Here is a 14,285-nt window from a genome sequence, read left to right on the forward strand (position 1 = left end):
CACACAGGGAAGCCAAATAAGCTCAAGGCAGGGGTGACAAGTGCCCCAGCTGGCGGCTCCTTTAGATGAGACGGTCAGGGTAGGTCCTCTCCGAGGAAGATCACTCAAGCAGAGGCAGAGTGAAAGTAAGGGAGCAAGGAAGACTGCTCATTTGTGAAGCTAAGTTCACAGTTCCAAAGGGAAACAGTAATCCAAGGAGGGGTGTAGCATAGGCCCTGAGCAGGTAGAGTTGGAACAGCAAGATCAGTGGGCCTGGGAGCGCTCAGAGGGCAAGTCAGAGAACTTTACCCTGGGTCAGATGAGTGGTTGGAGGGCTCTGAGCAGAGAGAGTGACTGGATGGGGCCTGGGTTTTGATTAGATGCCCCTAGCTGCTGCATTAGTGAGGGGAAGGCTAGGGACAGCAAGGAGTTTCCAGCAAGCATCCCATGGACTGGGGCCTGCCGGACTCCTCTGTTCATGGAATTCTCCAGGCAAGAACACTAGAGGGGGTTGCCATTCCCTTCTCCAGGAGATCTTCCCAACCCAGGGATTGAACCAGGGTCTCCTGCATTGCAGGCAGATTCTTTACCAGCTGAGCTACCAGGGAAGTGGTGACAAATAGCAGCGTTATGCAAGCTGAAGCTTTCAATGGAAATATCATGCTTTGTATTTTAATACTCTGGGGATAAGAGTTGCTCAAAATATCATTACCACAATGCAAATTTTTTAATAAAACAAATGGTAATTAATAAACATACAGAATTAACAATGAATCAATTGATAATTAATTGACCATGAGTCTTTAATAAATTAAACATGATTAGGCAATAATGACTTCAGCTATTAATTGATCAATAATAAATATTTATTGATCAAAAATTAATAGACTCAGGAGAAAAGGGAGGTTTTATGTTTCCATCAAAAGTTGTTTTCATTGGGTTATGAAATAGAAAAAGATTAAGAACATGCGACTTCCCTGGTGGTCCAATGGCTAAGACTCCACACTCCCAATGCAGGGAATCCAGGTTCTATCCCTGGTCAGGGAGCTAAAATCCCACATGCCACAACTAAGACCCAGTGCAGCCAAGCAAACAAATAAATACATAAATATTTTGTTAAAAGAGCATGGTCCAGGTACATGCTCAAGAAACATTTGGATTGGGTATTAAATCTCGTGCATGCTAATCTAGGCTTAGAAGGAAAAAATGAGACTTTTTTTTTTTTGGCCACGTGGCTTGCAGGATCTTAGTCCCTTGACCAGGGATTGAATCCGGGCCACCAGAGTGAAAGTACCAAGTCCTAACCAGAGGACCACCAGGGAAACTCCCCAAATGAGACTTCTAATGGTAAACAAATACATTCAGCTATCTGGGAATCTTGGTGCAGCACCTGCTAGAAGGCAATTCACCCAGACTGTAAGAGGCAGCCCACCTGCACCCACGCCCCGCCTGGAATGAGCAGCCCTGTTCCTCCTCACCTTCAGGTGCCCCTATTGGCTTAATAAAATTTCGCTTGTTATTTCATTCTGCCTTTAACTTACATGGAGTGCCTGTCATTCTTTTCTCACTTGGTTACATTACACGCTATGTTATCACACTTGGATTCAAGAGGTTTTACATTCGCATTCCTGTTTTTAGAACTGCCCATCTATGGAGAAGTTCTAAATAAAAGAGACATCAAATAGCTTCATAACGTATTGATGCCAACTCAGTCTTGGTGCTTTAACCTATATTAGTGCTAAAGAACTGTATCCTCTAAGAGACGCACTTTACAGGACAAACACGAGGGGCAGAGGTCAAATCACAGGCCCCGATTCCCACAGCTGGTGGCAGTGGAGCCACCTCCCAGCAGTCCAGCTCCGAGACCTACACTCTGGGCTATGCCCCTACTGCCGAGGCCACGCCCCCCTCCTGCAGGACCCTCCAGTCTGACCTGGATCTGTGGGGGATCTGAACCCCCTTCCCATTCAGGCCCTGCGGCCTTCTCAGGCCCCAGCACAGTGACCAGGTCCTGGCCCCACCTCATGGTACCTGGCCACCACCCGCTGTTGGCCCCTGCAGAAGCCTGGATCGGCTGCCATTTCCACCCGCTCATACCTTCAATCTTCATGCCCCAGACAAGCCCTCAAACTTCCCTGGTAACCACCCCCCAGGGTTGGGGGGGTGCTCATAGAGACTGCTCTTAGCAGCACTCCTGAATCTGGTGGCCTCTCATTTGACCGACTCCTCCTGCTGACCAGATACCAAGCTGAGCTGATTCTAGCTGCTGAAATACAGCCGTGCTGTCAACACGTGTGCACACTTGTGCCAAATGGTACCAAATTCTCAAGTCGCTGCTTCAGCACCTTGTGTTATGTCCCTGGATATGTTCCAGTATCTCCAAGTTTACAGTCTATGGGAACTTGAATAGAATTTGTATCCTACTGCTGTTCAGTCCATGGGGTTGCGAAGAGTCGGACACGACTGAGCAACTTCACTTTCACTTTTCACTTTCATGCACTGGAGAAGGAAATGGCAACTCACTCCAGTGTTCTTGCCTGGAGAATCCCAGGGACGGGGGAGCCTGGTGGGCTGCTGTCTATGGAGTCACACAGAGTCGGACACGACTGAAGTGACTTAGCAGCAGCAGCAGCAGCTGTGCAAAAATCGTATGTCTATGTGCTAAGTCGCTTCAGTCGTGTCCAGCTCTTTGCGACCCTATGGACTGTACCCCGCCAGGCACCTCTGTCCAAGGGATTCTCCAGGCTAGAATACTGGAGTGGGTTTCTGCGCTTGTTGGATTGGTTCATAGTGCTTTCCAGGTCTTCTATATCCTACTTTCCTGTATATTCATTCCATTTAATTTTTGAGAGTTTGATATTGAAACTCCAACTTAAAAAAATCTTAATTTATCTACCTAGAAAAATAAGAGCAATATATAGCGGAACTACATGTAACTTTGTTCTATATTTTCCAAGTCTCTTATTATTGTGTTATCGTGTCTGTCCATCGCATTTCACAGGCAAGCATGCTGGAGTGGGTTGCCATTTCCTTCTCCAGGGAATTTTCCTGACCCAGGGATTGAACCCACATCTCCTGTTTTGCAGGCAGCTTCTCTGCCACTGAACCACCAGGGAAGCCCGAGTTATCATACTTTCATAATTGAAAAAAATAAAAATTATAATTTAAAAAAGTCACTGCCTCAGTAGCTTCCCGTCATGTCAGGGCTGTGGGCAAAGGCCTGGGGCCGACCCTCCTTACCCCTGGAAGGGCTTCATGTCTTCTGCTAGCAGCCCTTTCTGGCAGGCCCTTGCTCCCCCACAGCTGCGGGAGACCCACACAGGCCTGCTGTGGGAGCTCCAGCCAACCCCCGCCTCCTCTGCACAGTCCTACAGGTGGCAGGCGCCAGGCCCGCGCCATGCTGACGCTCGGCATCCGCTCCCATCCCCAAGCTACCTCTCAGCCACTGACTCTCTCGGGACGTAGAAGTCGTCTCCCGCGAGGTACGCAGCGGCCGTGCCTCCTCCGAAGTAGGTTTTCCTCAGCAGAGCAGCCGAACGGTTCTTCACCAGCAGAGCGCCCAGGCCGGTGGGGAAGCCAAAGATCTTATAGAAGGACAGGGGGACAAAGTCGGCCTGGTGAACCGACAGGTCCAGCGGCGAGGTGCCCACGAAGGCGGCCGCGTCCAGCAGCACAAACCACTGCCCGGGCCGGCTCGCTGGGCGCCTCCGCCCGGACTGGACCTCGCCTATCCAGGACAGCGGGTATCTGGTTCCGGAAAAGTTACTCTGAGCCGGGTAGCAGAAGAGATGCGGAGGCTGGCCGGCCGGGTCCCTGGCCGCAGCCGCATCCTGCCTCTCGGCCGACCACATGTCCTCTGGCCTGACCGGGATGCAGGTGACGTCCCTGGCCGCGGTGACCTTCCTCATGCCCACCACGGACGTGTGGCTGTCGGTGAGGTAACAGAAGCAGCTGCCGCTGCCCTCCGGGCCTGGGGACACCCACGGGAAAGCCTCTGCCACCAGCTTAAGAGCAGCCGTGCTCCCGGAGGTGAAAATCACCGTGTAGTCCTCCGGGGAGGTGCGGAAGTGCGCCAGGATCCTGGAAGAAGCACAGCATCAGGCCACTCCGCGGTCACCGGCCGCGTTAAATGCTCAGAGGCAGCTATATTTCTACTTAATAAGACGTCTCTCCACCGTGTGTGTGTGTGAGTGCTCACTCACTCAGTTGTGCCCGACTCTTTGAGACTCCCATGGACTGCAGCCTGCCAGGCTCCTCTGTCTATGGAAGCTTCCAGGCAAGAATACTGGAGTGAGTTGCCATTTCCTCCCCCAGGAGAATCTTCCCAACCCAGGGATCAAACCCACATTTTCTGCGTCTCCTGCACTGTAGGCAGATTCTTTGCCACTGGGCCATCAGGGAAGCCCCCTCTCTATCTTAATAACTAGAGGGAAAAAAAAACAGTTAGGCTTTGCCACAATGGTGAAGTGAGGTCAGGGGCAGAGGAAGCTGTGGGAAGAGATGCAAAGAGGTGCAAACTGGCAAAATTACCCAGCCTCCCAAATCCCCACCCCCAAGTGGATAAGACAAAATCCACAACTACCTTAAACTCAGCTGAAAACACCACTTCTTGGTTTAGTGTCTGCCTCTGTCATAACAAGTTCTAAGTCATCAACTTGTTTCACGTTGGTTTTAACACAGGCAACCCTATAGCAAAAGGTGTCACTTTCAAGTAGGAAATAATTTGAAATTGTATTGAGTCAAGTATCTTTAGGTACCACCTAAATTATTTGCAGAATTTTTTATGTGCAAATACTAGTAAAAGGGAGGGGAGAAATGGAAAAAACAAGATGTCTAAATCTGAAATACGTAAAGGAAAAAACCAGAGAAAGCACTTTTCTTCTGCCCGAAAACAAGACTTAGGAACTAGGGTCACTCCTTGTCACTCCTGGGTGTCACCCAGGAATGGTGGCACCAGCCCAGAGCCACACACAACAGCTCTTGGATACCTCAGAGGCGCCTGTCTGTACTCGTGATGGCACCTGCTCTCACTCTGTACCTGCTCACGCTTACCTTCCTGACCTCTGACCCGGTGGTTAGCAGCGTGCTTGTGTGGCCATTTAGCTGAACATGGTCTTCCCAAAACCAACTCAGCACCTCTGTGGGACGTGGGCATCTGGTAGGAAGTCCATCCACCCACAGGCACCCGTGCAGGCGGGCACCCCGATTTGCTCACCTGAACCGCACCTGTTCCACCGTGTCATGGGTGAGCTTGCTGCTGATGTTCTGGCTGTGAGGGTTACCTGGAAGATTACAAAGACAAAGCCACAGGGTCACTACTCATGGTTTCTCCTGGTGTGTTCCTCCAATACCCTCTCCTTCAGTTTCTCAAAAAGTTAAGCAAAAAAAAAAAAACAAAAAAAACTACTGTATGATCTAGCCTCTCTGAGTTCCAAAGAGTAAATTTAATCAGAGAAGTGAAAAAGTGCAGAAAGACAGGAAAACAGTCAAGCAAGACAAAATAATAATAGTTGAGCCATTAAACAAAATTCCTCCTCACGGGCTATAGGATAGATTCTGGGCCATGTCCTTTGAGCTGTTTTGTAGATCCCAAACCCCCACCAGGTAGAAGAAGTGAACTGAATACCACGCCTACCCAGCTCTGTTCACATCTCCACCGCTCTCCTCCCCTCCCTGTTTGGGGGCTGGTTCCTAAAACCACCGCAGGGTCCTGGCGCATGCTGCTGCTTCTGCCTGAAATGCCCTCTCCTCCTCTTTTCCGAGTGAATTCCTGCTCTTCCTCCAGCACCTGCCCCCTCCTGCAGAAGCTTTCCCTGATAGCTACACTGCCGACTCATGGTCACTCTGCACATACAGAGCCCCCCCGGCACTAGGGTCTTTGGGTCACAGCCCTTCACACTATTAATAATTTACTTTATTTCTGTGTTACACTACTTTACTTTTTTCTTTTTTTACATTTATTTGGAATCACTTGATTGAGGTCGTGTCTCTCCTAGACCGCAGTCCATGAAGGCAGGGAATGTATTTACTTCGTTCCCATTACAGCACTATGCTCCCAACACCAGAGCGGTTTGATAAACACTGATGGAGTGAATGAGTGCATGTTCCCCATTGTCCCATCCTCTGCTCTGCGCTGGTCCCACAGAGCCACTCCACCACCACACGCAGCACCTTCGTACCCCAGGCCTCCTCCCTGACACCGACCCCTTCCTCTGGAGGTTACCCGCGTATCCCTGAACCAGTCTCTCCTACCCAGCAGCACATGTGCTATGGCACTGACCCCAGGTGCTTGCCTGACCCCCTCTCACAAGGGGCTTGCTCAGTGCTGTGTATTCAGCACTGTCCCCACCTGTCCATCTGACATTTTATTAGGCAATAGATCTATCAGCTGAATGTATCGGGTTGGCCTGAAAGTTCATTTGGGGTGGGACATAAAAACCCAAATGAACTTTTTGGCCAACCCAATAGTTGGCTGAAGTTCAATGCAAAAAATCAGTTATGCTGTGTTTTTCTTTACCATAAACATTTTCCATGAGATCTTTCATGAAGCTTGTAATCTGGCTCTGGGGGAACAACGTGGTTCCTGCATGGTCAAGATAGACAGTTCCTGAAAGAAAATACAAAATAAAGCTGTGATTATTTTCAGAGGTATTTCACTCACTTTATCTAGATCTGCTTTGTGTGAACCTGGCCAGTGCCCATTTGATGTGTTTAGACATAACAGGACACTGATTCTCCCAGCCTCTTGACATGTGCTTCTTCTTTTTTAATATTCTTTTCATATTCTTTTCCATTAGGGTTTATCACAGGATTCTGAATATAGTTCTGTCTTATACAGTGGGATCTTGCTGTTTCAGTTCAGTTTAGTCACTCAGCTGTGTCCAACTCTTTGTGACCCCACGGGCTGCAGCACACCAAGTTTCCCCGTCCATCACCAACTCCCAGAGCTTGCTCAAACTCATGTCCGTTGAGTCGGTGATGCCATCCAACCATTTCATCCTCTGTCGTCCCCTTCTCCTCCTGCGTTCAATCTTTTCCAGCATCACGGTCTTTTCCAACAAGTCAGTTCTTCACATCAGGTGGCCAGAGTATTGGAGTTTCAGCTTCAGCATCAGTCCTTCCAATGAATATTCAGGACTGATTTCCTTTACGATTGACCGGTTTGATCTCTTGCTGTTATCCATCCTATATATAATAGTTTGTGCATGAGTGCTAAGTTGCTTCAGTCTTGTCTGACTCTGTGCAACCCTATGGACTATAGCCCACCAGGCTCTTCTGTCCATGGAAGTCTCCAGGCAAGAATACTGGAGTGAGTTGCCGTGCCCTCCTCCAGGGGATCTTCCTGACCCAGGGATCAAACCCGAATCTCTTACGTCTCCTGCATTGGCAGGCAGGTTCTTACCACTAGCACCACCTGGGAAGCCAGTTTACATTTGCTAATCTCAAACTGCCAGTCCTTCTCTACTCCCCAACCCTCCCTTGTCAATGTGTGATTCTTAATCCAAGAAAAGTCATGAGCAATGGAAGAACTGCACTTCAGCACTTAACAGCCCTTAGGGCCCTGAGAGCCTTCCTGATGAACCGTGTCTCTTCTGAACTTGGAGAAGCAGTCCATAGGGGAGGAGGAGGAGCCTAGCAGACGTCCCTGATTCAGGATGGCAAAGCTATTTCACACTATGACTTACACCCTATTCTGGAGTTTCCGTGGAGCATCCGTGGCTATCCAGCCCTGATTCTGCTTTCCCACAGTGACTTCCACAGTCCCCAACCTTCTAACAGCTCTGAAGGCTTCAGAGATGCCTGGGAATGGAGGCAACCTTTCCAGTCTCTTCCCCAAATAGAGACAGGCAAATTTAGATGACAGCAAGATACTGAGCCTTACCAATCAGACTGCTCCAGATCAAAAGGCTGGATAACTCACTGTGTGGGTGAGGTGTGGGCAAACAGGCCCAATGGGACATGGCTGTAGGAGGGAAAACTGGTACCACTTCTTTATGAACAGCTACTTAGCAGTATCACTTATGCTTTTAAAATGCAAACTCTCCTTGACCTAGCAATTCATCTTCCTGAAATCTATCTTATAAATTGAAGATAGGTGAAATGGCCTGTCAATGAGGACATTCAGTGCAGCACTGTCTATGTATTTAAAATAAAGAATTTGAATACTTCCATCTGGCAGTTTGTAAGTACGGCCATGGAACAAACTCCAAGACATGTTTTCAAGAACATACATGTGAATAAATTCATTCATTATTTCATGTACTTAACAAATATTTTTGCTTTGTGCAGAATAAATTTTTCATTTATTTTATAATGGCTTTACTGAGATTAATTCACATACCATAAAATTTGTCCTTTAAAAATTTACAATTTAGTATATTCATATAGTTGTGTAACCACGGCCACTATCTCATTTTAGAACATTTCATTCACCCCAAAAAGAGACCCCCACAGCCATTACTACTCACTCCCTAAATCCACCCAGCCCTAGCCCTGGCAATCACCAATCTATTTTCTGCCTCTATAGGTTCAAAGGGTAAAGAATCTGCCTGCAATGTAGGAGACTTGGGTTCAATCCCTGGGCTGGGAAAATCCCCTGGAGGAGGGCATGGCAACCCACTCTAGTATTCTTGCCTAGAGAAGCCCCTTAGACTGTAATCCCCTGGCGGGCTATAGTCATGGGGTCACAAAGAGTCAGACATTACTGAGTGACTAAGCAGAGCACAGCATAGATTTACCTATTCTGGACTTCCCATATAAATGGAATCATACAACATGTGGGCTTTTGTGCCTGGCTTCCTTCATTTAGCATAACAATTTCAAGGGGCATCCATATTGTAGCATGTATCAGAACTCCATTCCTTTTTAATGACTGAATAGTATTCCATTTTATGGAATGCCACATATTTTGTTTAACTACTCATCTACTGGTGAATATTTGGTTCTATTTTTGCCTATCATAAATAATGCTGATATGAACATATGTGTACAAACTTTTGTGTGGACTTATGTTTTCTCCCTGGTTAGTTGTTCTTTCACTTTCTTGATGGGATTCATTGAAAAAAAATGTTTTTAATTTTGATGAAGTACAATTTGTCTATTTTTATTTTTTGTAATTTTGGTGTCATAAGAAACCATTGCCTAATCCAAGGTCCTAATGATTTATACTTATGCTTTCTTCTAAGAGTTTTATATTTTTAGCTCTTATATTTAGGTCTTTGATCCATTTTGAGTTAATTTTTAAATACAGTGTTGAAGAGGGGTCCAACTTCAGTCTTTGGTGCGTGGATACACCATTTAAGATATTCTTTTTTCTCCTATTGGATCGTCTTCACATCCTGATGAAGATAAATTGACCATAAATGTACAGGTTTATTTCTCAACTCACAATTTTACTTCATTGGTCTATCTGTCTATCTTTATGCCAATACCACACTGTCTTGATTATTGTAACTTTATATAAATCTTACTTACCTTTCCTTTTATGGAAATGTAAACCCTTCAACTTTGTTCTTTTTCAAGATTGCCTTGGGTATTCTGGACCATTTGCATTTCTATATAAATTTTAGGATCAACTTGTCAAAAGAAAAATACTTGGGATTTTGATAGAAATTGCATTAAGTCTTAGGTCAATTTGAGGAGTAGTGACATCTTAACAACATTAAGTCTTCCAATCCATGAATGTAAGATGTCTTTCCATTTATTTAGGTCTTCTTTTATTCCAATGTTTTACAGTTTTGTATTTCTTTTGATAAATTTATTCCTGAGTATTTTGGTTTTGTTTTTTTTTTTTTTTTTGAGGCTTTGGGAATTGTTTTCTTCATTTCACTAGCATAGTGTTCATTGATACTGTATAGAAATTGAATTGATGTTTGTACACTGATCTAAACTACAACTTTGCTGAACTTGTTTTTTAGTTCTAACTGTTTTGTTGAAGGTCAGGAGGCAACAGTTAGAACTGGACATGGAATAACAGACTGGTTCCAAATAGGAAAAGGAGTACGTCAAGGCTGTATATTGTCACCCTGCTTATTTAACTTATATGCAGAGTACATCATGAGAAACGCTGGACTGGAAGAAACACAAGCTGGAATCAAGATTGCCGGGAGAAATATCAATAACCTCAGATATGAAGATGATACCACCCTTATGGCAGAAAGTGAAGAGGAACTAAAAAGCCTCTTGATGAAAGTGAAAGACGAGAGTGAAAAAGTTGGCTTAAAGCTCAACATTCAGAAAACAAATATCATGGCATCTGGTCCCATCACTTCATGGCAAATAGATGGGGAAACAGTGGAAACAGTGTCAGACTTTATTTTTGGGGGCTCCAAAATCACTGCAGATGGTGATTGCAGCCATGAAATTAAAAGACGCTTACTCCTTGGAAGAAAAGTTATGACCAACCTAGAGAGCATATTGAAAAGCAGAGACATTACTTTGCCAACAAAGGTCCATCTAGTCAAGGCTATGGTTTTCCCAGTGGTCCTGTATGGATGTGAGAGTTAGACTGTGAAGAAAGCTGAGCACCAAAGAATTGGTGCTTTTGAACTGTGGCGTTGGAGAAGACTCTTGAGAGTCCCTTGGACTGCAAGGAGATCCAACTAGTCCATTCTGAAGGAGATCAGCCCTGGGATTTCTTTGGAAGGAATGATTCTAACGCTGAAACTCCAGTACTTTGGCCACCTCACGTGAAGAGTTGACTCAGGAAAAGACTCTGATGCTGGGAAGGACTGGGGGCAGGAGGAGAAGGGGACGACAGAGGATGAGATGGCTGGATGGCATCACCAACTCACTGGACGTGAGTTTGAGTGAACTCCGGGAGTTGGTGATGGACAGAGAGGCCTAGTGTGCTGCAATGCATGGAGTTGCCAAGAGTCGGACATGATTGAGCGACTGAACCGAACTGAACTGAACTGAACTGTTTTGTGTGCTTATTTTTTTTAGGATTTTCTGTACACAAGATTACACTCTCATCAAGTAGAGATGTTTTACTTCTTCCTTTTCAATCTGGATGATTTTTATTTCATTTTCTTGCCTAGTTTTCCTGGCTAGAACTTCTAGGACTATATTGAATAGAAGTTGTAAAAACAGATTTCCTTGCCTTGTTCCTAATCTCAAGGGTAAAATTTTCGTTCTTTCACCTCTAAGTATGAGGTTAGCCGTGGGTTTTTTTTGTAGATAGTCTTTATCTGGTTGATTAAACTTCCTTTTATTCCTAGTTTATTGAGTGTTTTCATATTCAAGAAATATTTGGGGGCACTTACTGTTTCAGGCACTGTTCTAAGTGCTGGGAACATAACAACAGACAAAATAGAAGCCGTATGCTAGTGACAGAGAAAGACGATAAATAAATGTAAATTATGTCAGGTGGTAAGAAATGTTATGGCTCAACCATGTGAAAAAAAAAATGTACACATACATATAAACATAGCCAAGGCATACAAAACAGAAATGGCAGCAGTTGACTGTGGGGTGGCTACGGTGGCTGCAGCTGGAGTGAGAGCAGGGGCTTCCTGGCCATTCTTCAACCTCTTTTGGCACCTTTTGAATTTGGTACCATGTTAAACGTATTATCTAATCCAAAACATTAGTTTTCAAATAATGTGATCATTTACTGAAGATTCAGATAGAAAGATACCACACCAAAAGAAAGGCCGTTGTCCAACCATCATTAGGGAGAGCGACAGTGCACTGCCGTTATTATTAGAAGAAACAGGCAAAAGACCCCTAAACTAGTTGGCATTCGGTCTTCAAGAAAGGAAATCCCAGGGTCTGCTCTGGCTCATGTAACTTCAGTTCTCGGTTCCACGTAAGGTGAGTGGCCATCGATCAGCACCCAGAGGCTTTAAGAACCATTTGAACCACATCTGTGGAATCCACAAGCTCCCTTCACGAAAACAAGGATGTTCCCGTCCAATGAGTTGGGAAATGTTTCAGCACTTGAAGGTTAAGCATTTAGTTATCCAGAGCAAACCACTTAACCAGACAAATTCTCAAACCTGCAGGAAAACTTTGAGGGGATGTGGAGAGAGGTCAGGGGAAGGAAGAAGAGGGGGAATCTTGAGTTATTTTGGTTTGCTTATTTTTCCCTGCCCTCTTGCTAGTTCATTTGTTTCCATGTGAAAAAAGGGGGGATATTTTCCAAGACTCCCAATGATGGGAAGGGTGAGTTTAGTCCTCAAATGTCTACCACAATCATAATGTTGGGAAATGTTGGGAAATTGTACCAAGTAGATGACAGATAGATAATCACAAAACACTACCACAAATAGAGTAGATGTTAAAGGGGCACTTAAGGCCAGCCTGGGATCCTATCACAGCTAAATTTTACCCTGAGGAAAAGCGTGCTGTTCACTGAGACACAAGAATGAAACAGAGAGACACCTACTTCCCACTTTCCCAGGTGATGTTGAGAGGAGGGGTCAGCTAATGATGGGTGTAAGAGATCACAGCTGGAGGGGATCAGGGGATTAAGGAGGAGGGATGCTAAAATAACTAGGGACTGAACAATAACAGCCTCTGGGATTTGCTTCAAAAGAATGGGACACCTTTCTCACTTCCTCTGCACCTGTGGGGTATTTATTCTATAGCTGTCTCTATTTCTGTGGGTGGGAAGTTTCCGTAACCAAAAAAATTCAGAGAAGGAGAAGGAGATGGGGAGGGTAAAGGGGAACTGTCTCCAGCAGATGAATGCTGGACTGGGAAGATCAGGGAGAGAAGAGAGACAGCCAGAGGGCCCCTGTCTCCTCCTTGAGCCTCTCCAGGTAAGTACAGACTGGACCACAGCCCTTAAAGCTCCCAAAAGAGAGACAAAAAAAAAGCATCACTTTCCAAAACATGAGAAAATGAGGCAAAGAGCTGATTAATGAAACATACATCCTGGCTGCCCTTCTGTCACAAGCTGGAAAGTGACACTGTTTGCCAAGACAGAATAAAGTGGAAAACGTCAAAGTGTTAGACACTGTCATGTCCTACTCTTTGCGATCCCATGGACTGTAGCCCACCGGGCTCCTCTGTCCATGGAATTCTCCAGGCAAGAATACTAGAGAGCGGAGCCATTCCCTTCTCCAGGGAATCTTCCCGACCCAGGGATCAAACTCCCATCTCCTGCATTGCACGCAGATTCTTTACCGTCTGAGCCACCAGGGAAGCCCAGAAAAAGTGCACCTCAAATCCCGGTGCCCGGCGCCACGTCCTGCCCCCTACCCCTCATCCCTCCCAGTTCAACCAGAATGCCGTTCTAACGCTTGGAGAAGCCCCTCATACAAGGTCCCCGGCAAAAGGATGAGTCCCGACCCAGTGCGAGTGGTTCCCTCCCGCCCTGCAGCAATGGGCTGGAAGGACCGCGGGCCACATGGAGCTTGACTTCCAATTTAAACTGCCTGTTCCGCCTTGCGGAACTCCAAGGCACGATGTGATCCCGGTCCTCACGTCCAATATACAATCTCGTCCTGTACTTAAAAGTTCAAATTGCACGGTTTGCTAATTCTTCAGATCCCCCACCGAGCTGCACTTCCGAGGCATTGTTTTACCTACACGAGTGAGAAAAAATGAGACTTCGAAAAGAAAATTTGCTGCGAGGCAACCCAGAGTCTGCAGCGCAGCCCATCGGTCCCCACCCCGCGCGTCCGCAAAGTCGCGGTCCCCACCCCGCGCTGGGCTCTCGAGCACCGCTCCCGCCCCCGGGCGAGCAGACGAACAGTCACAGCTGCCGGACATTCCTGCATTTTGCAACCCTGGCTCCAGTTGGACTTTTAGAGCCGGGAGTCTCGGGCAAGCAAAGGCCAAAGGAATCCTCAGTCTTGTTCCCGGAGGGCAGAGACAGGTGGCAAAGGACCATGTCTGTACCACAGGACTGGAAGTCTAAGGAGCAGCAAGCCTTGGGGTTGCAGGTAGGACCCCAGCGAGCCGCGTCCACGAGGAGGACGCGTGGACACATTCCTCCAAGTCTTTCGATTCAAGATGCGACGCCAGTGAGGTAACGCCGCTCCCACAGGGAGCAAAAGCTCCCCCGCCCCCACGTTGGTTCTAGAAACCGTGTGTCCCCCACCAGCCCCGCACAGGTTCCCCCCGCCGGTCTCACCTGCCAGGCGGCCGAACTCGCGCGCCCGGAGCTCACGCAGGCTGCCCCGGCCGTACCCGTAGACGAGAGGCTGCAGGCTCGAGTCCAGGAACCGCTCAAAGGCCAGCAGCTCGGCTCCCGGATGCGCGGCCCCGCCGGCCATGACCCAGGCCTGCCCGCCGCGCCGTCCAGGCAGGCAGCGGCTGGGAAGCGCCCGGGCCAGCCCGCGCGACTCCGCCCCGCC

General features: G+C 47.0%; 1 protein-coding gene across 2 annotated transcripts in view; it reads right to left on the reverse strand.

Annotated features, from left to right (window-relative positions):
* Positions 1-14,285, reverse strand: part of MOCOS (molybdenum cofactor sulfurase) — a 68,396-nt gene that overhangs the window by 43,375 nt on the left and 10,736 nt on the right. Inside the window, exons 1-4 of one of the 2 annotated variants that reach the window (XM_027960805.2) lie at positions 14,063-14,246; positions 6,497-6,586; positions 5,195-5,261; positions 3,415-4,059 (exon numbers count right to left, since the gene is read on the reverse strand). In XM_027960805.2, the coding sequence (XP_027816606.2) occupies positions 3,415-4,059; positions 5,195-5,261; positions 6,497-6,586; positions 14,063-14,204 (944 nt within the window). In that variant the 5' untranslated portion in view covers positions 14,205-14,246. Of the gene's footprint in view, positions 1-3,414; positions 4,060-5,194; positions 5,262-6,496; positions 6,587-14,062; positions 14,247-14,285 lie in introns of those variants that run through there. The other variant, XM_027960806.2, reaches the window with a different exon arrangement.

This window comes from Ovis aries, chromosome 23, assembly GCF_016772045.2.
Source record: "Ovis aries strain OAR_USU_Benz2616 breed Rambouillet chromosome 23, ARS-UI_Ramb_v3.0, whole genome shotgun sequence".
NCBI lineage: Eukaryota > Metazoa > Chordata > Mammalia > Artiodactyla > Bovidae > Ovis > Ovis aries.